The sequence below is a fragment of the Ursus arctos genome, unplaced genomic scaffold, assembly GCF_023065955.2.
Source record: "Ursus arctos isolate Adak ecotype North America unplaced genomic scaffold, UrsArc2.0 scaffold_37, whole genome shotgun sequence".
Taxonomy (NCBI): Eukaryota; Metazoa; Chordata; class Mammalia; order Carnivora; family Ursidae; genus Ursus; species Ursus arctos.
In genome coordinates, this window is record NW_026623053.1 from 3842572 (window position 1) to 3866259 (window position 23688).

At 55.9% G+C, this 23688-nt stretch overlaps 1 protein-coding gene across 4 annotated transcripts; it reads left to right on the plus strand.

Annotated features, from left to right (window-relative positions):
- The first annotated feature begins 4671 nt into the window (after positions 1 to 4671).
- On the plus strand, positions 4672 to 23186 carry ARHGEF40 (Rho guanine nucleotide exchange factor 40). 4 transcript variants are annotated; one of them, XM_026489980.4, is made up of 24 exons: positions 4672 to 4958; positions 7498 to 7695; positions 8261 to 9506; positions 9643 to 9810; positions 9951 to 10071; positions 10657 to 10753; positions 10862 to 10942; positions 11068 to 11184; positions 12313 to 12408; positions 12497 to 12612; positions 12961 to 13087; positions 14686 to 14808; positions 14910 to 15053; positions 15539 to 16149; positions 16271 to 16505; positions 16823 to 16909; positions 17484 to 17699; positions 18671 to 18841; positions 20027 to 20204; positions 20968 to 21072; positions 21297 to 21440; positions 21945 to 22075; positions 22483 to 22529; positions 22774 to 23186. In XM_026489980.4, the coding sequence occupies exons 1-23, from the start codon at positions 4956 to 4958 to the stop codon at positions 22522 to 22524; spliced, it is 4557 nt and encodes a 1518-aa protein (XP_026345765.2). In that variant the 5' UTR covers positions 4672 to 4955; the 3' UTR covers positions 22525 to 22529; positions 22774 to 23186. The 4 variants fall into 4 exon arrangements, with proteins under 4 accessions (XP_026345765.2, XP_026345763.2, XP_057162414.1 ...); XM_026489978.4 differs by lacking the exon at positions 4672 to 4958 and having other exon boundaries at positions 5988 to 7695; XM_057306431.1 differs by lacking the exons at positions 4672 to 4958; positions 12313 to 12408 and having other exon boundaries at positions 5988 to 7695.
- The last annotated feature ends 502 nt before the right edge of the window (positions 23187 to 23688 follow it).

Consider the following 23688-nt stretch of genomic DNA (forward strand, 5'->3'; position numbering starts at 1 on the left):
GTTTCGTTTTTTATGGCTGAATAATATACCAATTATATACACACATGCCACATTTCCTTTATTCATTCATCAGTTTGAGGGACACTTAGGTTGTTTCTATTCCCTGGCTATTGTAAATAATGCTACAATGAACATAAAGGCACAGATAACTTTTCAAGTTTGTGTTTTTGTTTTCTTCAGAGAAATACCCAGAAATGGAATTGCTAGATCATATGGTAATTCTATTTTTAATTGGGGTGGAACCTCCATACTGTGTTCCATAGTGGCTACACCCCACATTTGCTTTTAATTCTGTTCTGCGTACTTTCCACATGTCAATATCAACCACAAACAAAGAACTTGTGAGGGCTAAGTCCAGAAAGAAAGCCAAGCTAAGCAACAGACCCCAGGCATTGGGCCCCACTCGCTCCTGGTTTCCACCTCTCGCTTATTCCCACCACTGTTCCTGTTCGATGGGGATTTTCACCTAGATTTCACGTAGATTAGAGATATCCTTTGGGACCTAGTCAGACACTATCTAGGATACAGCAGTGACAAAATAGACAAAGGTCCTCGTCTTCATGAAGTTTATTTTCAAATGACATATGTTGGCGTGGGTGGTCCTATTATGAGAGACAGGACATAACTAAACAAGTACATAATCAAATAGAAATAAATACTGTGAAGACAACAAAACAAAGTAACATCTTTGGGAGGGACGATGGGTGAGAGACCACTTTAGATCAGGTGGGCATGGAAGACATTTGAAAATGCAACACTTTAGTAGAATCCCGAACGATGAGAGTCAGCCCCTAGAATTGTGAAAAGGAGCATCCAGCTGCAAGGGAAGAAGGAGAAGTCCCCAAATTAAGAATAAGCAAGGCATGTTTAAAGAACTGAAAGAAGGCCACTATGGCTGGATGGCCACTAGTGGCTCCCCACATCAGGGGAGTGCTGAGAGAATGCGCTAGAGAGATAGGCAGGAAATGATCCGTATGCCAAAGGAAGCCATTAGAAGGGGTCGAGGGGATCGAATTAGAGTTTGTTGTTGTTGTTGTTGTTGTTGTTGTTTTAAGATTTATTTATTTATTTATTTTTAGAGAAAGAGAGCACAGGTACGGGAGGAGGGGCAGAGGGAGTGAGCGAGGGAGAGAGAGACTCTTAGGCAGACTCCCCGCTGAGCGTAGAGCCCAACTCGGGGGCTCGGTCCTATGACCCCAAGATCATGACATGAGCGGAAATCAAGAGTCAGACCCTCAACTGACTGAGCTACTCAGGCACCCCTGATTAGAGTTTTTAGAGGATGCTCGAGGGAGGGTGCAGAGAACGGCTTCTTAGAAGGTAAGAGTAGGGGCGCCTGGGTGACACAGCGGTTAAGCGTCTGCCTCCGGCTCAGGGCGTGATCCCGGCGTTATGGGATCGAGCCCCACATCAGGCTCCTCCGCTAGGAGCCTGCTTCTTCCTCTCCCACTCCACCTGCTTGTATTCCCTCTCTCGCTGGCTGTCTCTATCTCTGTGGGATAAATAAGTAAAATCTTTAAAAAAAAAAAAAAAGAAGGTAAGAGTAGAGTAGAGAAGCCAGTACAGAAACTAATGCACCACCAGAGGCGAGATGGTGGTGGCGGTGTGAACTCTGATGACACCTAGCTCAGAGAAAACAAACTGTACACTTTTGAAGGAATATTACCAATAAAATAAAGCCAAAACTAAGGGGGAAATTCAACAAAAAATAGAATTAACATATATACTGCATACTGCACAGATTTCTTACCCTATACATAACGAAGGTTTGGCCCCGGTTTCCTAGGAAGGCACAGGTAACAAGAACATGTTCTCTCAAGTCCACCCCTTCCTGTCTCTAAAACTCTCCTTTGTGGTCCTTCATTAATTCCCCTTGCCTTGAGGCATGGGACCAAAGCAGGGCCTTGGTCACTGCCGGGCTCCAAGTGGACAAATAGCGAGCAGCCTACAGCCCCCACCCAACATGGAAAGGCAATCGCATCTCTTGGGGCACAGAAGCCAGGTAATCAACATTACAGGTCCAAATGTTTCTTCCACCCACCTTCTCTCATGTTTGGATAACACTACTTCCCTATCAAAACCATATTGGAAATTTCTTGGGGATTATTGTAACTATTACTAATTCTAGACCAAGTCTAGAAAAAAAAAAGGATTTTTATTCTCTCACCTACAGGGACATATCTGTCACTTTTAGAAACTCTTTCAGCACTGGCTAGTACAAAACAAACACTTTTTAACATGATGGTTAGGTGGTAGAAAAGGTGAGGTAGTGTTCAAAGTGCTTCTTTCATGGACTCTGACAGCTTAGATGAAACCCTGTAACTTAGTGGTCGAGAGTGAAGGCTCGGGAGTCAGACCGCCTGGGCTCAAATCCTGGCTTTTATACTTACTGTGTAGCTTCCAGCAAGTTATTTTACTTCAATAAGCCAGAATTTCATCTGTAAAATGGGAGTTTGGTAAGCTCCAAAGAATCTGAATCAGTGAAATGTGGTGAGGCCAGATTGTGAATGCAAGAGAAGGCTTCTAAGCCTGGGCTGTTCCCCAGCTCCAATTCCTCCCCTATAATCTCTCCCTTTCGCATCTCCCCAAAACTCACTCATCAGCATACAATTGATTGTACGGACACACACACGCTCTTAGGTAAGAGCCCGCATTCTGGGAGAAAGGGTCTTTAACCATTATACGTATATATGTCACTTTACTTAATAAAAGAACCCTTTCTCATTTAGTACAGGTTAAAACAACTCCTGGAAAGGAGTAACTGGACCCCAGACCTTGCATCCAAACTCCATCCCCTACAGGTTCAAAAACTTTCAGTGGCTCCCATTTTCCATAGAAAAAACATGATCCACTCCTTTTTTCCAGGAGTTCATGGACTCTCAGAGCCAGCTTAACTTATATTCCATTTCCTACTTGTAGGAGCCTTGGATTCTACCAACTGTTTCCCAAACAATTTCCTTGAGTATAAAGAATGTAAGACCCGGTGAGGGAAAGTTCAGACTCTTTCTCAACACTGGAAATGGGTTAGCAGGCTTTGAAACAAGCGAGTAAGATTCATAACATATCCTCTAAGAACGTTTCCGGCGCGCTGGCCTCTGTAACCAGCTACTGGGCAGCTTTATAGAGTGGACACCAGGGGGTAGCAAAATCTCACTCTCCCAGCTCCCCAGCAATAATAACAGGGTGGCGGGAGAGCCTGTGTGACTCCAGGGCCCATAACCCACTGATGAAAAAGAGTTCCAGCTCCCTGCCTCTAACTCTGCTGAGAAGATAGTCGCTGGAGTTTGCTGCCCTAGATTTTTTTTTTCTTTGACACTAAGGGGCAGAGTGATCTTCTTGTCTCCAAGAAGGATAAGTGTTTTCTCTCTCTTCTTAATCCAGACCCAGTGGAGTGGAGAAAGGGTGCTGTTTAGCCTTCTGAGGAGGTGACGGAACAGCCCGTCACCTAGACGACGCTCTTCTCTCCCGCGGTGCCAGCGACTGCCCAGAGGCCCCAGCCTCCTGGCCTCACAGGTGCTGCGTCCACTGGCAGGATGTTTTCCAAACGTCAGCCCGCAACCGCAGTGGCACATGCCTTCACGTGCCTCTCTGGGGACTATCCGGCTTTCCGATCTCATCTCAAATGCCCACCCTTTGGAAGTGCCACCCCCACCCCCACCCCCAGCCCCTGCAGGGCTTCCCAGGGCCTGCTCGGAGGAGGAACGAGGCATCTCCCGTCTATGCCTAAGCCTCCCCAGGCCCCCCCCCCCACTCCGGGAAACCCTCGCAGGGGCTTCATTTGACATCCAGACGCGGTGGAGGATGGGTGAGACTAGAACTTTCTTAACTAGCCTGCCCCGCTTTGTCTACTGCGTCAGATAGCCACCCTCACCGCCATGAGCCCTAGCGACCCTGGGAGACTCTACCGCCACCCCATAAGAAAGGAGGGTCTGGCACCCAGTTTCGAATCACGGGGTCTGACGAGGAGGGGTGCGGGGGGAGGGTCTGATGCCTTCCCTCCGCTAGCCGAAAATGGAGACACGCGGTGCGGAGGGGAAGGGGCAGCGAGTAAAGAACTCAGAAAACGTCTGCCGAAGTGCACGCCCCTACAGGAGGATCCTGATGCCAAGACCCGGCCCCTCTTCAGTCACGATGGTCACCCCCACCCCCCACCCCAAGCCTTCACCGCTCCCTAATTCCCCCCACCGCCGCCCCCGCCCTCCCCAGGCCGCACAGAGGAGCCCATTGTCGGAGCCAGAAGGCTCGAGGCCGAAGGAGATGGGAGGGAAAGAGGGCGGGCGAGCCCCTGGAGGGTGGAAGGAATCCCCTGATTTCCCGGCCCTCAGCTCCACCCGAGTCGGCCAGGGGCCCCGGGGTCTCTTCTGAGCTCCAGGTGCCGCCAAAGTCTGGCAACCGCGGGGACAACAGGTTCCCAAGCAAGTTAGGGACGGGAGGCTTCCGGCCGCCAAAAGATCCCAGTCCTAAGCTGGGTAGCCCAGAAATTTCACGCACGCCCCAGCCTCTGGAGTGTCCCTTGTGGAGGCTAAACTGATCCCTCAGGGAGCGAGGCGGTGGCGGGAAAAGAGGGGCATCCTCGGCAGGGCGGCCGCCCGAGGGCCGGGGTCCGGGCTACGCACTGGGGGGCGGGGCGGGGGAGGAAGAGGGTTGCGGGAGAGCGAGGCTGATCAGCTGTGGGCGGCGGGGAAGCCGCGGAGAAGCCCGGCGCGGGAGCGGGAGTCCCGGCAGGGGGTCCGGCGCGGAGGCGGAGGCGGGCACTGAAGGGCGGGGCGGGGAGGGGCGGCCGTCTCGGCCCTCCCTGGCGGGGCCCCGCGGCCTGGGAGCCCGAGCGGGCCGAGCCGCCACCGCGGCCGGAGCTGTCCCCTAGCCAGACCCGGCGAGACGCGAGCGGCGGGAGGGAGGCGGCGGCGCGCCCGGCCCCGCCCGCCCGAGCGTCGAACGCGGCCCCGCGCCGAGCCATGGTGAGTCCCGTGTCGCGGCCCCGGTGTCCCCCTCCGCCTTCGCGCAGCCCGCTCGGGGCCGCCAGCCCCCAGCCCGGTGCCTCCAGCGCCCGCCTCGGTCTGTTGAGCGCCCCTGGGACTCTCCTCCCTCCCATCCCCCCTTCTTTTCTTTGATCTGTCTGCCCCACTGTCTGGCTCTGTCCCCGCCGGGTATTGCCCTCACTCTTTCTTCCCTTCTTCTCCGCCCCCTCCCCCATCCTCCCTCTGGTCGCTCCCCCAATCCACACACCTCCCCCCGCCCTTCTCTGTCCCGACCTGTGCCTTCCTTTGCAGGCTCTTCCCTCCCCCTCTGGGTCCCAGCTCCTTACCCGCGGGAGACCCCTGCGGGTTGGTGCTGCAGCGGCCCTGGAAGGGGCCCGGCCTCGGGTCATGAGAACTGACCTGCCTGGAACCACCATTTTCCATCCCAGTCCCCAGCCCGGTGAGCTGGGCCCACCCATCCGGCCCTGGGGGACCGGCCACAGCTGTGGCTGGGCTGGGGCCAGGGACATGGCCAAAGAGGGAAATTCCCGCGGAGAAAGAGGGGCTGCTTCAGGATAGTGGACAGAGTGGGGAGGGGGACTCGCAGTGCCAGGGGGCGTGACGCGGCCAGAGCAGACAAGAGAGTGAGGATGGGGGGGAAGAGTGCCCCAGAGCTCTCGCTGCAGGGAACCGAAGCACTGTCTCAGAGCACTCCCGCTGCAGAGGGGAGGGAGCACCAGCGGGAGGACCCGCAGAAGGTAGGGGACTCAGGCAGGAGGTAGGTGACCCAGGCAGCAGCAACTTCGGACGCAGGAAGCCAAGTGGCACTGTTAAGGGGGACTCCATACCGACAGGAGTGGACACTTTTCTGGGAACTTTAACTTCAGAAGTTCTCTCTGAAGAATCACCGCAAGGAGTGGGCGCTGCCAGACAGAGCGCCCACTGCAGGGGCGTGGGGGGTCCACGGCTAAGGGGGCTCTGGCTGCAGAGTGGAGGTGGGGGGAGGCCCTGCCAGGGGGCGCTCACTACCAGGAGGTGGGGGGAGGAGCTCTACCGGGGCTGGTCCTCCACAGAAGGAAGGGCACCCCCTGGCAGGGAGGCTGGAGCAAGAAAAAAGAGGAACTGGGCCAGGGAGAGCTGACTCAGTCTCTCTGGTCTCCTTTTTGGTCCTGGCCGACTGGAGGCCCGGTCTCTGTGCTCCTGCCCGCCGCCTCCCACCCCAGACCCCTCCTCCCCTCCTGCCGCTGCAGTTTCCTGTGGCTGAGACTCTCGCTCAGCCATGAGCTCACCGCCCCTAATGGGTTGCAGCTGCCTAGCTACTCAAGCTCTAGCTCCCCCCTCCTGGCCTCCGATCGGACGGCCCACTCTGCCTCCCCCAACCCCCCGCCCATCTCCACCCTGCCCCCACCCGCTCTCACCGCGCTGGCCGGCCGGAACACTGGGGGGTCTGTCTGCTCGCCCACACACCTTGGGGCTGGGTCTCTGTGCTGACGCACTGAATGTCCCTCTCTGGAGTGGCTGCCCTCGCTTCTCAGAGGGTCAGGACAGATGGGCAACTGGTAAAATACGCAGTTTTGTCTGCAGGGCAAAGACCGGACGGGGGGTGGAGGGTGGCCCTGTAGAAACACTGCAGAGCATCCCCTTGCCCACTGACAGCAAAGAAACCTGATAAAAAGAACTTCAAAGCCATCTTGAGAGAGAAATTAGTCTGCAAAGGAATAGCCTGAGGGGTGCTTGTTTAGGGTCTGGGGTGGAGAAAGAGACCCAGTGATGCACTTAGCCAGGGAAATCCAGAGGAAGCAGGGCTGTCTTTTGAGACAGTGGTGGCAGGTGGAGTTGGCGGAGAGGTCCTACTGGAATTGGAAAAATACATACCATCGAGGCCTCCTCCCTTCCCCACATGTTCCTTTTGTGACTTTTTCCTCTTTCGGCTGCCCCCACCCAGTTCTTTGTAACCAACCCCACATGCTCCGGGAGTGGGTGATTGCTCTGGGGCCAGTCTGGGAGAGAGAAGGTTTGTAGAAAGACAGGCAGCCCTTTAGTCCTCCTTCTTCCCAGTCCTCCTCCTTCTTACCCAACGACCATCTCTCGGATATGACTGTTCGAGGTGGTGGCCTCTCCACCTAAGTTGGAGGTCCCTAGAGCATAGGCCCTGAGAGGAGGGGCTTGCAGGATGGCCCTCCACCCTCCAGAGCTGTCTCAGCCATCACTAAATCTTCTGGTGGCCCAAAGGACTGTCTCTTCCTGAGGAGGAACTATGCAATGGTCCCAACTCACAAGCAGCAGGACGGGCCCTGAGATCAGACACATTCACCACAAATTCTCCCTGGGGCTCCAGCGCCAGCATCTCAGAGCTCCAGTGTGGCACGCACTGCTAGGTCTGTGCGCTGTGACTGACCTTCGGCTCACCTGGCCAGCGTTTCCCGAGTGTCCTCTCTGATCACACACTGCGCGCGTGATGCGGCCCCCGGGGACACAGGCAGCCCCGGACCTGGGCCCGTGCTCTCTAGGGAGCTGCAGGTGGTCTTCTCTCTCCCAGGAGCCCGAGCCGGTGGAGGACTGTGTGCAGAGCACGCTCGCCGCCCTGTACCCACCCTTCGAGGCCACAGCCCCCACGCTGTTGGGCCAGGTGTTCCGGGTGGTGGAGCGGACTTATCGGGAGGACGCGCTGAGGTACACGCTGGACTTCCTGGTGCCCGCCAAGCACCTGCTTGCCAAGGTCCAGCAGGAAGCCTGTGTGAGTGGCCCCTAAGATCCACTGTCTCGCTCCAGAGATGAGTCAGACTCGTTTCCCTCTCCCCAGAGATGTCACTTCCCAACACCGATCTCCGCCCCAGCGGCACAGGCCACTCAGATACCAATACACACGAAGACACTCGTCTTCCCCAAATATTGACCCCTGAGAAACACCAACTCCCAAAGACCCAGACCCACCAGACCAATTCCAGACATCCCCCCCATACTGATTTCTCAAGACACTGAACTCCCCCAGACATGACTCAACAGAGATCCTTCAGTCCTGCAGATCCAAAGACTCCTAAGAGTTTCTGACCCCTCCAAGGCAACGGCATCTGCTGACCGTGTCTTTGTAATGACTCAGTTGTTACTCTCCCACGCATGGAACTCGTTTCCTCGAGAAGCTTCCTACTACCAGAAAACCGGCCAGTCCCAACCCCTCCCTCTGCTACGTGAACACCCCAGGATACACCTCCAGCTCCCCTGGGATTATAACCCACCAGGGAACAGGCAGCCCTGCCCAGGGTGGTCCCGTCCTGAGCGCAGCATCCCGCCTCTCTCCACAGGCCCAGTACAGCGGGTTCCTCTTCTTCCACGAGGGCTGGCCTCTCTGCCTGCACGAGCAGGTCGTGGTGCAGCTAGCGGCCCTGCCCTGGCAGCTGCTGCGCCCCGGAGACTTCTACCTGCAAGTGGTGCCCTCGGCAGCCCAAGCACCCCGCCTGGCGCTGAAGTGCCTGGCCCCAGGCGGCGGGCGGGTGCAGGAGTTGCCCGTGCCTCACGAGGCCTGCGCCTACCTGTTCACACCCGAGTGGCTGCAGGGCATCAATAAGGACCGGCCAACGGGGCGCCTCAGTACTTGCCTACTGTCCGCGCCCTCTGGGGTTCAGCGGCTGCCCTGGGCAGAACTCATCTGCCCACGGTTTGTACATAAAGGAGGCCTCATGGTTGGACATCGGCCAAGCACGTTGCCCCCCGAACTGCCCTCCGGACCCCCCGGGCTCCCCAGCCCTCCACTCCCTGAGGAGGCCCTGGGCACCCGGAGTCCTGGCGACGGGCACAACGCCCCCGCTGAAGGACCTGAAGGCGAGTACGTGGAGCTGCTGGAGGTGACCCTGCCTGGGAGGGGGAGCCCCACGGATGCGGAGGGCTCCTCGGGCCTCTCCAGGACCCGGACAGTACCCGCCCGAAAGGGTGCTGGAGGGAAGGGCCGGCACAGGAGACACCGCGCCTGGATGCATCAGAAGGGCCTGGGGCCTCGGGACCAGGATGGGGCCCGCCCACCAGGGGAGGGAAGCAGCACCAGAGCCTCCCCTGGGTCACCCCCAGGAGCCGAGGCTCTCCCAGAAGCAACAGCCCTAGAGGTATCTGAGTCTCCAGCAGAGATACTGGGGGAAGCCTCTGAATCCTGCCCCCTGAGGCCAGGGGAGGCTGGCAGAGGGGCAGGCCAAGCGGCTGAAGGACCACCCGGCACCCCTCGGAGGACAGGCAAAGGAAACAGAAGAAAGAAGCGTGCTGCAGGCAGAGGGGCTCTTAGCCGAGGAGGGGACAGTGCTCCACTGAGCCCCGGGGACAAGGAAGAGGCCAGCCACCAGGAAGTCCTTGTCAGTCTGCCCCCGCCAAATGGGCACGAGCTCCCGGGATGCAGCCCAGTTGAGGGGGAGCACAAAGGCTCAGGGAAGCCAGAGTCGGAGCCGAAAGAGGAGCTCAAACCAGCAGACAAAAAAGAGCCGCAGCCCCCAGAAGCCTGTGAACCTATAGACGAGACGGCCAGAGAGAGAGATCCAGAAGGTCCCAGCCTGGCATGCGTGGCAGGTGAGATGACACTGGAGCCAGTAGGCAAGGGCCGGCATAGGCTGGGCCTAGAGAAGGGGGCTGGAGGAGGAGCTGGGAGCCCCACAGCCAGAACCCTCCCCACCTCAGGCCCATAGCTCTGCTTCTGTCTGCGCAGGACCCACAGGTCCAGAAGGGCTCCTGCCAGACCCACCAACACCACCCCTGGAGACGGTGCAGGAAGTGGAAGGGGACGGTGTCCCAGAAGAGGCCTCTCCAGTCTCCATCTCGGACGACCCGGATGTAGCTTGGGACTTGATGGCATCTGGATTCCTCGTCTTGACTGGTCAGTGGGCATCAGTGTTTGAAGGGACCGGGGTCAAGGAAAGAGAAGCGATCAGGGTGGTCTATGGAGGGAGACAGGGTGGATGGGAGGTAGCCAAGGCCTGCCCCAGCCAGGACGGCCTGGCCATTTTGTGTCCTCAGGAGGGGTGGACCAGTGTGGGCGAGCTCTGCTGACCATTACCCCACCGTGCCCTCCCGAGGAGCCCCCACCCTCCCGAGACATGCTGAGCACTGCTCTTCATTACCTCCACTCGTTGCTCAGGTAACCGAGGCCCACCACTGGCACCCTGGACATTAACCTCCTGCTCATGAGGGCCCTGACCTCCTTTCTTCTCAGGACATTGACTTCCTGACCTCTAGGATACCGACTTCCTCACCCCTCAATTTTTAAGCCACTGACCGCTGACCTTGCTGACCTCTGACCTCCAGGATATCTTCATCAATGTTCAGAGTCAACACTGCTGACTTTCAGTACCCTAAGGCGCTACCTAGACTGTCAGGGCTCTGGTTTACTCGCTCAGCAGCTACTTCCTGGGCACCAAGAACCTAGTAGGCACCATGCTATGTACTGGAATGGAATTCACACCCTTCCAGAGCATAGCGGCCCTAGTTTTCCAGTCCCTGATCCTGTGACTTAGTATCGTGTGACTACAGACTCCTGAATACAGGGCACAGCCTCTTGGACACAAACCCACGCTTTGGCCCTTTGCCCATTGCTTCCTGAAAGTACCAGGCACTAACTTCTCCTGAGGCCTAGTAACAGTAAAACTAGACCATGTGCTGCCATGCCCTCAACACACACAGGTGCACACACGCACTGCCCCCTTGGCTCTTCCTGCCCCCACAGGCCCGATCTCCAGATGTTGGGGCTCTCCGTCCTGCTGGACCTTCGAAAGGCACCCCCATTGCCTCCAGCCCTCATTCCTGTTCTAGGTCAACTTCAGGTAAACAGCCCTTGACACGGGTACTTCTGCTGTCCCTAACTCTTCCCTGGTGGCCTGTCCAGGCCACCCAGTGGCCCACCATTTAGCGTTATTCTTCTCTGCCCTCAGGACTCAGGAGACCCTCCCCTCATTCAGCGACTGCTGGTTCTCACTCACGACGGTCCTCTGACTGAGCTCCATGGACTTCAGGTTTGAGCTCCTCACTCCCAGCTGGCCCCCCTCGTAGTGGAGAGGGAGGATGGCTGGAGCCCCCGGCTGGTCCCTGAACTCCTGGGTGGCCAGGCCAGAAACCTCCTGCCTTCACGTGTCTCTAGGGCGCTGAGTTGCTGTCAGAGAGTGATCTGAAAAGAGTAGCCAAGCCAGAGGAACTGCCATGGGACTTGGGAGGTCACAGGGAACCCTCTCCCAGCTACTGGGTAGAGACACACCAGGTAAGCTTCACCTCCCCTACTCAGGACAGTGGGAGCTGGGAATGACCCAGCTGAGGACATTCTGGGAGAGAAAGGGCAGATCTGAGACATGTCCGTGGGAAAAAGTGACTTCCCTTCTATTCAATTCAAGACGTATTTATGGCTCACGACCCATGAGCAAAATATTATGCATGTACTATGGGCTACTGGGGAGATGAGAGGAGTATATTCAATAGGTTCTTAATATGACATTAAGCAGCATATGGTTTTTGGTGGGACATAAGTCAGAAGCTATTAGACAAGTGTGTAAGGTAATTTTACTGGGGTTCTGGAAATAGCTGACAGGAGGGCTGGTTCTAGTTCCATGTGACCTTGGACAAAGTACTGTACCCCGTTTCCAGAGATGGTAGCCTTTCTGTACTTGTTCCCTGCACCAACATCCAGGCCTCGGGGTCCTCACCCACAAAGTACAGCGAGTGTGATATAATCTCCGATTCTATGAATCTAAGTGCTGTGAATATTCAAGAAAAGATAAATGAACAGGATCTGAGCTAAGTATTAAAGGGGGTTTGTAACATGGTCTCTAAGCTATACATCGAAGGGGAAGTAGATCTGAACAGGCAGATAGGAGAGTTTTATAGGGTGAAAACCTAGTACAGACAGTGGGAAAGGAGACTCGAATTTACTAGGCTGCTTACTGTGCCAGTCCTTGCCAAGTGCTTACCTGGCATCATCTCTTTAAACCTCACAAAATTCTGTGCATCTTTTTCTGAGAGAGAGAGAGTGTAAGTGGGGGTTTGGAGGGCAGAGAGAAAATCTTAAGCAGGCTCCATGCCCAGCACAGAGCCTGACGCAGGGCTTGATCTCACAACCCTGAGATCACGACCTGAACCGAAACCAAGAGTCAGACGCTTAACCAACTGCGCCATCCAGGCGCCACAGAATTCTGTGTATCTTGTCCTGACTTTACAGTGGAGAAAGCTGAGGTTCAGGAGGGTTCTGGACCTGCTTAATGTCATACAATTAGTAAACAACAAAGTCAGCAACTAAGCGAGCATTGTCTCCATAAAAGTCTGTGGAGCTGTCCCCCCTCCATCCCCGTGTGTGTGTGTGTGTGTGTGTGTGTGTGTGTGTGTGTGTATGTTTCAGGAAGTGGCGAGGCTGGGCCGCCTGTGCCGAGGGGTGCTGGGCTCTGTGCGGCGAGCCATTGAGGAGCTGGAGGGAGCCGCAGAGCCCGAGGGAAAGGTATGACATGAGACCCGACAGAAGGGGATGGGGTGGGAATGGGGACCCTCCAGTGGAACCCCTACTGTCGACTGCTCCCTGCCCGCAGGAGGCCGTAGGAATGCTTGAGCCCCTGCAGAAGGTGCTGGCAGATCCCCGGCTGACGGAGCTGCAGAGGGACGGCGGAGCCATTCTGATGAGGCTGCGTTCCACCCACAGCAGCAAGTACGAGGGGGGACGGTGTGCGGGGGCAGGTGAACAGGGCGGGTGGAGACACAGCAGAGAGCTGTCAAGACACCTTAGCTGCCAGATCATTCTCACTAGGCATGCCGCTGGACAGGAGCTCACGCTTTTCCACCTAGGATACCCTTCGCATGACGTCCCTAGGTATTAGTCATGACTACAGACAGGCAGCTGGAGAATCGGAAGTGTTAAATCCCTTGGCCAAGATGAGTCCGTGGATGGGAGAGTCAGGATTCAAATCCAGGCCTGCTGTACAAGGAGGGAATGCAGTGGGGGTGGGGGGAGAGGCTGACAAGGGCAACAGATCATTCTGCCCCTTTCTCTCCCCAGGCTGGAGGGCACGGGCCCCGCTGCGCTGTACCAGGAGGTAGATGAGGCCATTCACCAGCTCGTGCGCCTCTCCAACCTGCACGCACAGCAGCAGGAGCGGCGGCAGCGTCTGCACCGACTCGAGCAGGTGAGGCAGGACCCCCAGCCCGCTCTTCCGTGGCTCGGGAACCTGTTACTGGTGACATCCACAGCTGACAGTGCTCTCCTCGCCTGGCCCGGTTGTGTGGCCCTCCCTCTCTCCTCACCCCACCCTGGAGGTTGGTCTGGTGGGTGTGAGAGTCAACAAGAGGGAGACAGCGTCTCGGCCCCAGCAGAGAAGCCAGACCTCCCCCGCCCTACAGTGATATTTGATCAAGGATCCTGAGAGGTTGTGAGATTAGAAGAGATGCTTGGGTGTCCTGGAGGATTCTGGGAGGAGCTGATTGACTCTCGGGTGCCTATAATTTAAAATAATAACTGTCTGTTGATAGCAGCTTTTTAGCTACAAGGCCACCCATGTTCCCTCAACTCTTTCTACAATGTCATCCCCAAACCTGAGTCTGGAAAGGTCCCACATTTCTTCACCTTGGAAGGAGAGGATAATGGAAGATGCTAAGGCCCCTTTGTGGGGAAGATTTGGGGATAAGGCTGGCTTCTCTGAACCTTAATTCTTCTCTTCTGGGGTTAAGAACCCCGCAGAGATTATTCTAACATGTGGGATAGGGGTACAGGGGGCCTTGCAATCTGATTGTTCCCCCAGAGCCCCAAGCATGGTGAATGAGCACCTCAGGGGAAGGGTCAACTCAAGGTCAATGTCAAAGTGGGGGCAGGGCTCTCTGTTTTCTGGGGTTTCTGCGTATTGACTTCCTCCAACCCAGTGTCCAAGGGCTTGTGTCTCTTACTGTTTGCTTGCTTGCTTATTAGCTGTTTTCCCCATTTCAAAACCGTTAGCACACAGGATTGGGAGTCTACAGTTCTCAGCTTGAGTGCTAACTCTGCGAGGTGTGAGATGTTGGACAAATCTTGAAGCATCTCTGAGTTCCCAAGTCCGCATCTGTAGAATGGGGATCATAGCAACGCTTACCTCGCAAGGGTGTTAGGATGACCAAATGAATTCAGCAAAGGACTGTACAAATGTTTACAGTCGGGCCCTAATTATTGGGAAATTCTCAGGCTTCTCGTCCGCAGGCTGTCTTACCCCAGCTTCCAGCCTTTCTTCAGAGAAAAAAATTACCATTCCTTTTTGGTCAAATATCCCAGAAACAACATGAGAGTCCTTAGATCGCCATAATAGGCAACTAGAGCTGGGGACACACACACACCACACACACTGGGCTGTCTCTTCAAGCCAGGTCCCTCGGACCCCTGCCCACCCAGTCGATGGACTCGGTGAATGTGAAATTTCTTCTGGCCCTCGATTATCCAGACAATCCTCAACCTTCCTCAGGCTCACAGCAGCTTTACCTATGTCCCCTCCAGGCAGAGCCCTGGAACCCTCTCCCACCTCCCTCAGTGCTTCCTGCCAGCCCAGCTTCCCTTCCTGGTGCTTTCTCACTTAACCCTTGTGGAAACTACTACTGACCACTGTTAACCGTTCCCACATTACAGCTGACATGAAATGGTTCGCCAAGGGTCTACGGATCTGGGGGGGCGGGGGCGGGGATTGGAGCTGAATCTCAACTTTCCTCCCCACTGCATGGCCTCCTTCCCCCTCATGGCCCTGCTGTCCCGCCCCGTCTGCTTCAGGTGCTGCAGTGGCTCTCGGGCCCAGGGGAGGAGCGGCTGGCAAGCTTTGCTGTGCCCGGGGACTCCCTGTCTGCCCTGCAGGAGACGGAGCTGCAGTTCCGGGCTTTCAGCACTGAGGTTCAGGTGAGAAGGGGGAGAGGGGCTGGGAAGAAAAGGCATGGAGGGAAGGAGGGGAAACTGATTGGGACCGAGGACCAGGTCCGAGTGCAGCCTTCCTTCTACAGGAGCGCCTGGCCCAGGCAAGGGAGGCCCTGGCCCTGGAGGAGGACACTGCCTCCCAGAAGGTTCTGGATGTCTTTGAACAGCGGCTGGAGCAGGCTGAGAGTGGCCTCCACCGAGCCCTGCGGCTACAGCGCTTTTTCCAGCAGGTGTGTGCAGACCTCTTCCATGCCTGCCGTTGCCGGCCTCCTGCCTGGGGAAGCTGACCAGGTAGTTGCTAGAAGCAGGGATTCAGGAGACGATCTCCTTTGAGTCTTGGCTCTGCCACCTACTTGCTGAATGACCTGGAACAAGTTACTAAACCTGAGCACACCTCCACAGGCACCCACCTCGCAGGGCTGCTGCGAGGGGAGAGAGGTGATATATAAGAAACAGCACAGAGCCTGCGGATAAATTCTGTGGAAGTGGTGGCTCTCCTTTCATCCAGGCCTCTCTGTCTCCATACCAGCTCCGAGTGACGTGGTTAGGCGGTGGTGCTGGGATAGGAAAGGGGGTGTTGTCAGAGGACTGAGAGGGTGGTGGGCACTGGGAAGCCATCGGCAAAAGCAGACAGGAGCTGTCACTGGGCAGCATGCGTGAGCGGCACCGGACCTCACTCTTTGTCTCCCCATCCCCACCCCCTCTGGCCCTGCAGGCGCACGAATGGGTGAATGAAGGTTCTGCTCGGCTGGCAGGAGCGGGGCCGGGTAGGGAGGCAGTGTTGGCAGCCCTAGCCTTGCGGCGGGCCCCAGAGCCGAGCGCCGGCACTTTCCAGGAGATGCGGGCCCTGGCCTTGGACCTGGGCAGCCCGGCCGCCCTGCGAGAGTGGGGCCGCTGCCGAGCCCGCTGCCAAGAGCTGGAGAGGAGGATTCAGCAGCAACTGGGAGAGGAGGCGAGTCCACGGGGCCACCGGCGACGGCGGGCAGACAGCGCCAGCAGCGGAGGGGCCGCCCGGGGTCCCCACAGCCCCTCGCCCAGCCTCAGCTCCCTGCTGCTCCCCAGCAGCCCTGGGCCACGTGCAGCCCCATCCCATTGCTCCCTGGCCCCCTGTGGGGAGGACTGTGAAGAAGAGGGCCCTGACTTGGCTCCAGAAGCAGAGGGTAGGCCTCCGAGGACCGTGCTGATCCGAGGCCTGGAAGTTACCAGTACCGAGGTGGTAGACAGGACGTGCTCACCCCGAGAACATGTGTTGCTGGGCCGGGCTGGAGGTCCAGATGGGCCCTGGGCTGTAGGCACCCCCCGGATGGAGCGCAAGCGAAGCATCAGGTGAGAGCCCAGGCCAATTACTGCCCAAGAGGTGGGCCCAACTGCCTAGTAGGAAAATAATACAGTATTGTTGGGGGTCCCATGTCCCAGCTTCCTCTGACACTCCTTGTTGTCCCTGCAGCGCCCAGCAGCGTCTGGTGTCGGAGCTGATTGCCTGTGAGCAGGAGTACGTGGCCACCTTGAGCGAGCCAGTGCTGTCCCCGGGGCTCGAGCTGACTCCTGAACTGAGGGGCACCTGGGCCGCAGCCCTGAGTACCCGGGAGAGGCTTCGCAGCTTCCATCGGACACACTTCCTCCGGGAGCTTCAGGGCTGCGCCACCCACCCCCTGCGCATTGGAGCCTGTTTCCTTCGCCATGTGAGTGACCCCTAACACTTCTTCCAGGTCCTCTCCCTTCTCACATCTCAGCCCCATTCAGTTATCCGTTCTCAGTGTCCGTTGCCCGTCCCCTCTAAAGTGTGTGGTCCAAGACCCTGGGGCCCAGAGCTGTGCTCTGAGCCCTTCTGGATCCACTCCTCCTGTGTCCCGGCCTTCACTCTCTGCGTGGGAACCTGTCATTTCCCAGGCAGACTGCGTGGCCTGTCTCTCCTTTGTGCTGTAGTGAGGATGGGGAGGAGGAAAGGGAGAGGCTGGTCTCTCACCAGATGATGGCTTGTCTCTTCCCCACTGCACAGGGGGACCAGTTCAGCCTTTACGCCCAGTACGTGAAGCACCGACACAAACTGGAGAATGGTCTGGCTTCACTTGGCCCCCCAACCAAGGTAACCTTTGCTCCAATCCCCATGAGAAGGAGAGGGGCCAGGAATCCCTAAAACGCACCCAATCTCAAAGTCTCTCAGGGAAGAAAAGCTTTCCTGGATGTGTCCAGTAATCTCCCCGAAGCGCTGAGGGCAGGACAAGCACTGGGCCGGGAGCCAAGCGAGCCTGAGTTTTTATCCTAAGGGACTTTGGGCAAGACTCTTGATTCCTCTGGGCCTCTGTTTGTACGTCTGGTAAATGGGGGCACTGTCCACTATATCTAACTCACAGAGCGCTGTGAGGATCAAACGACTTTACATCCAGAGATGTGAAAGTGACTTCAAGAGTTAAAAGCCAGAGACTATAGGGATTATTTGTATTCCTCTTCCGTTCTCCTTCAAGATTCAGAGGATGGTTGACTCTCTTGCAGACCCCTACCTACTTTCTTTCTGGGGAAAGTTTCACCTTACCTTTGGCAGTGGTATCTGGGCTTCATCTCCCCGCAAAAGCCTGGAATACCATCCACTTTCCCGACAGAGCTCAGCCCCGGCTAGCTCCAGCCCCTCCCCTCACCCTGTGTGTCTCCTCCCCAACTAGGGCTCCACGGAGAGCGGCCCTCACCTGCCGCGGGCCTTGCAGCAGCCCCTGGAGCAGCTAGCTCGGTATGGGCGCCTCCTGGAGGAGCTCCTAAGGGAAGCTGGGCCAGAACTGGGGTCTGAGCGCCAGGCTCTCGGGGCTGCCGTGCAGCTGCTCCGGGAACAGGAGACCCGCGGCAGAGACCTGCTGGCCGTGGAGGCAGTGCGTGGCTGCGAGGTGAGGCCATGGCTCGTCACTCCAGTTCAAACTGTCCAGCCCTGTGGCTTCAGAAGCAGTGTGGCTAGTGACCAGAGAACCAGACTCAAAGTCAGAGGGCCCAGGCGCTAATTTATTTTATTTTATTTTATTTTATTTTATTTTATTTTATTTTATTTTATTACTATTTTTTAAAAGATTTTATCTATTCATTTGACACAGAGAGAGAGAGCCAGCGAGAGAGGGAACACAAGCAGGGGGAGTGGGAGAGGAAGAAGCAGGCTCCTAGCGGAGGAGCCTGATGTGGGGCTCGATCCCACAACGCCGGGATCACGCCCGGAGCCGAAGGCAGACGCTTAACCGCTGTGCCACCCAGGCGCCCCCCCAGGCGCTAATTTCTAATCAGCTGGATGACCTTGGTCAAATCACTGCACTTCACTGGGCCTCTGTGTCCTCATCTGTAACTAAAGAAGCTATGTCCTGCCCAACACCCCTGATCCTACCTCGGGCTGTGTTTTCCTGTTCCAGTCCCAGTTCTTCCTTTCCCTATCTACTCTGCACTTGCTCGGGCATCTTGACGCCCAGCACACCTTATTCTCCCTTACCTAGTCTGTTTCTGGCCCAGAAGGTCCAGAACAGGTGGGGAACCTACCTCCTCTATGATAGACCTCTTTCCCCTTGGGCTCTTTGCGGGTTCTCTTCCTGGGTCAGAGTGGTGCTTGATCCCCAACGTCCACAGACTTCCTGGGGGAGGCTATAACCCTGCTGTGCTGCGTACCTTCCTTCTGCAGAGGCAGGACTCCGTGGCTAGGCCAGGTGCTCTGTGCACGGTGGCCGGTGGATGGATTCTAGCCCGAGGCCTTCCCTAATTTCCAGACTCAGCCTGAGAACCAATACAGTTGGCCCCTTGCCCTATAAATCCCATTTTTACTCCCCATAAAATATACCCAGAGGGCTCTAGGGCCAATTTTCTTTCCTTATGCTTTCCCCAGACAGATCTGAGGGAGCAGGGCCAGCTCCTACACCGGGACCCCTTCACCGTCATCTGCGGCCGAAAGAAGAGCCTTCGCCACGTCTTTCTCTTTGAGCATCTCCTCCTGTTCAGCAAGCTCAAGGGCCCTGAGGGGGGGTCAGAGAGCTTCGTTTACAAGCAGGCCTTTAAGGTACAATGCTGGGGGGGCAGGGATGGGAAAGGAAGTCATGCTGTTCTTGAGAACTCAAGATGTTCTGGAAATTCAACTCCAACCCAGATTCAGAATCTGAATCATCTAAAACAGGTTTTGACCTTAATCAACTATCAGGTTAGGATGTCAGAGGTGACAGAAATCCTGTCATTGTCATTGGGGTTTTCGTTATCATTCATGTGGGATACTCACGAGGCATTCCAAGCCAGAATGGAGGACCTTTCCCATTAAGAATATATGCTTTTTGAGTTAGGGGTGGTCCCTGGGGGTGACAAGAAAGGACTCTATCTATCTATCTATTTATCTAAATATCTAATAGCTTAAGTTGACAGAACCAATGGAACCGAACCCAAGAGGAGGGAGGCCTTGCTTCAAGGAAACCGCTTTGGTATCCAGATAAACATCAGTAGAGATGTATAGTCCTGGGGGCACCTGGCTGGCTCAGTCGGTTGTGTCTGACTCTTGATCTCGGGGTTGTAAGCTTGAGCCCCACATTGGGTATAGAGATCACTTAAAAAATAAAATCTTAAAAAAGAGAGAGAGAGACCTATAGTCCTAGCTTAGTCAGTATGGCATGATTCCAAAGGTTTCTTTCTTTTTTTTTTTTTTAAGATTTTATTTATGTATTTGACAGAGAGAGAGAGAGCACAAGCAGGGGGAGTGGCAGGCCAAGGGAGAGGGAGAAGCAGGCTCCCTGCTGAGCAAGGAGCTGGATACAGGGCTCGATCCCAGGGGCTCAACCCCAGGACCCCGAGATCATGACCTGAGCCAAAAGCAGACGCTTAACCTACTGAGCCACCCAGGTGCCCCCTAAGGGTTTCTAAACTTTGTCTCCCTACATTCGTTCCATCTATTGGGGGGGAGGGGTGCAGTATAGAGAAAAAAGCCTAGGTTTGAAATACCGTAGACATGAGTTTGAACCCTCTCTCCCTGCTAAGCTATGATAAGCCCCTAGGCAAGTCGCTTCGTGTCTCTGGGCATTCCCCTTCTGTAAATTATGGCTGTTATGAAGACTAAATGTGGAACACTTGGCATACGGTAGGTGTTGAGCAAACATTTACTGAACATCTACCAGATGCCAAGCTAAGTGTAGTGCTTCTCCATGTGGTACCATCTAGCCAGGACGCACTCTTTCTTCACCCACTCGCCTCCGCTCTTTCTCAGACTGCTGACATGGGGCTAACAGAAAACATCGGGGACAGCGGACTCTGCTTTGAGCTGTGGTTCCGGCGGCGGCGTGCGCGAGAAGCGTACACTCTGCAGGCAGCCTCACCAGAGGTCAAACTCAAGTGGACCAGCTCTATTGCCCAGCTGCTGTGGAGACAGGCGGCTCACAACAAGGGTACCAGGCGGGGGGGGGGGGGGGGGGCTTGGGGTCCAGGTTATGGCAGGAGGGTAGTCAGAGCGTGTGGAGCCCATTTGAGAAAACAGGCTGTGGGATGGAGAAGGAATGACTTAGGAGACGATGCCCTATCTGACTGGAGAGCGATCGCGGACACAGAAATTAGTCCAAGGTACACCGAAAGGAAAGAGGAAGCTACCAATTTCAGAAAAGCAAGAGCAAATGGCAGGGCAAAAGAGAATGAGGGAGTGCTCACTGGACCCGGGTTCCAGAATTTACTTGCTGTGTGACCCGAACTAGTGTTTCTGTGCGTTTTGTTTTGGGGTTTTGGGGGCTGGGTTTTTGTTTTTAATTCCCCAAACCCCATTCCACTCATCTGTAAAACGGAAAATGACAGCTACATCTTCGTGTGATAGGGGTGGTGGAATAAGGTGGTTATCTATGGAAGCACTTGATAAACTATAAAGTTGTGTAAAAATGAGGTTTGCTCTTAATGCCCAAGATAAAGGGCAGAAGGTGAGTGTTAGAAGTTAGGTGGCTGGAATGCCAAATGGGCAAGATGCAACATGTAGAAGACAAGAGACAGATGTCTGAGGAGGGAGTCGAGGCCCACCATCCACATAGTGACAGTTGACAGCAAGAGTAACAGGAGATACCAGATGAATGAGAATAGGCAAGCAGCAGAAGAGTCCATCATGACGGTGCTAGGGCTTGGAGCAAAGGGGGGCTGAAGGAGGTTGGTAACAGGGTCTCTGTTCCCTAGAGCTCCGAGTGCAGCAGATGGTCTCCATGGGCATTGGGAATAAGCCCTTCCTGGACATCAAAGCCCTTGGGGAGAGAACACTGAGTGCCTTGCTCACTGGAAGAGGTGAGGGCCACAGTGCTGGGGGGGCCGCCCCCAGAAGTGAAGACCTTGAGAGTGAGGGCACAGCAGGGAGGCATGGTGGAAAAGTAAGGAAGGGTAATAAGTGGACATGTCTTCCCAGAAATTGTGGGACTGACTGGGAGGCCCTCTGTGAGACTGAGGGTCATTTCAGAGAGCCAGGAGGGCTTTCCCACACCAGCACCCCACCCCCCACCCCCTCTCTGCAGCCGCCCGCACCCGGGCTTCCGTGGCCGTGTCATCCTTTGAGCATGCCGGCCCTTCCCTTCCCGGCCTCTCACCGGGAGCCTGCTCCCTGCCCGCCCGCGTCGAGGAGGAGGCCTGGGATCTGGACGTCAAGCAAATTTCCCTGGGTGAGGCCCCTCTCAAGGGGTGGCTCCCAACAGCTGGGTCATCGTGGTGATGTTCAGGCCGCTTGCTGCTAAGCAATTCCTTTTTCTAGCCAAGTAGCCCAGTTGCCATGACAACTATGTACAGCTTCCCCATTGCTAAAAGAGCCTTCCATCTGGTTGCTAGGATAATGCTTACAGCAGCCTGTTGCTAAGAAGCACTTCCTCTGTACCCCTCTCTCTAGCTCGCCTTGGGTTTCTATGGAAACTGCTCAGCTTCCTGTTGTATCCTCCTGGTTCACCGCGGCAATCCTTATAGTTTCCTGTCGCTTCTTCCCTGGTTGCTCTAATGATGCTGCTGACAATTTCCTGCCTCTTGGTAGGGGGGTTCTCTTGCAACTGGATTGCTATGGTGACTCACAGCTCCCTGTTGCTGTGGAGCTTTTCCTTCCCTGACGGAGCAGCTTGGTTGCTTAAGGTAATCTAGAGGGGTTCTATACCCTGCTCTCACCCTAGCTTCCCCTCCAGCCCCAGAAACACTTGACTCTTCTGGAGATGTGTCCCCAGGACCAAGGAACAGCCCCAGCCTGCAACCCCCCCACCCTGGAAGCAGCACTCCCACTCTGGCCGGCGGAGGGATCTTAGGGCTGTCCCGGCAGGTAAGTCCCTATACTCCCTATACTCGGGCTGGTAGCGGGCGATCTCTTCAGCCACTTGCTGAGTGGGCCGTTCTCATTCAGCCCATGGGGGCAGGGGGACCAATGAGCCTGTGCTCCCAGCAAGACCACACGTAGTTATATTGTCCAGTCTGCCTTTCTCCTCTCCTCCCAGACCTGACTGAGAGGCACCAAGGTCAGAAGTGAAACGGAATCTTTAATAAGGAGTACGGTGCAGGAGTGCATGGAAAGGGGGGAATGCCAACAGCACCTGGACTTGGGATTAAATCAGCCAAATTGAGGAACTTGGGGGAGGAGGAAGAAGAGGTGAATTGGCAAGCTTGGGGGTGGATATAGGAAAGAGGACATTTCCTCACCCTTTAAGTTCACTGCAGTTCTTCTCCTTGCAGAGTCATGCCCGAGCCCTGAGTGACCCCACCACTCCTCTGTGACCTGGGTGAGTCAGTACCCCTTCTCCCCTATATCCAGCACTCCTCCTTTCTTGTGCCAGCGGCCTTCCCTCCCCTGCAAGTCAGCATGTTCCCTCTCCCGACCCGTCTCCCTCTTCTCTCCTGGCTTCTAGAGAAGATGGAAAACTTGGCTACAGCCCCTCCTCTCAGCACATTTTGGGCCGGGATGGCAGTGGGACATAGCAGAGGACTGGAAGAGCACTGAATTCCTTCCCTCTGCTTTCTGGACAGAGAGGAGGTTGCAGGACCAGCGTGTTTCCCTGCTGCTATCTCTAGCTCTCTCCAGCCGGGTGCCTTCCTGCAGAAACCAAAGTGGCCACACTTGCTTGCCTTCATACCCTGGAGGTGGAGAACTGATCCCTCATCCAGTCCTTCCCCACCCTGGGCCACTGCATACTCCCAGGACACTGCTCCGTGTCAGCCCTCCCCCAACAGCCTACGTTCTCCCCTTCGTCCAGGGCCACCCGGACTCTCCCCGAGAAGACTCATCTCTGCCAGGTCAGCTGTAGTTCCTGGTGACTCCTCTGGGGTGTCATAGGAAAAGGAGCTATGCAAACCATTATGGGGGGGGGGGGACTGCAAACTTTCTACATGTAATTACTGTTATTATAATACTATTGTTATATTAAATGTATTTACTCACACTTGGTGTCGGAAGAGCTAGAGCGGACCTGTGAGTTGAGGTGACGCTGCTGCCGTGAGCGCTTCCCCTCACCCAACCATTAACTAGAACACAGAAAATAAAACCAAGGCTTCAAGGTACCCGGTACCCCTTCCTGGCCCCAAACGGGGCGGGGTGCAGCAGAATACGCCTCCTCCACGGTGGCGCTCGGAGGCTCAGTGCAGAAATTCCTCCTCTCCCGCTGCACCCACTTCTTGAGGCTGAGGTGGTCGCCGTCCAGCTGGGATCCAGCACCGTCCAGCAGTTCTCAAAATGAGGTCCTCTGACCACAGTGCACGAGAAGCCCCTGGGCTACTTGCTAAATGCTAATTCCCGGCCCCACCCCCAGAGCTACTGAAGCCGAAGCCCGGGGGTAAAGCCCAAGATCTCTCCGTCCTCATAAAGCTCTTCGGGCGATCACTAAGCACCTGAAGAAGTATTTCCAGGAAACGGTCCAAGGAGGACAGGACATAGGCAGACAAACA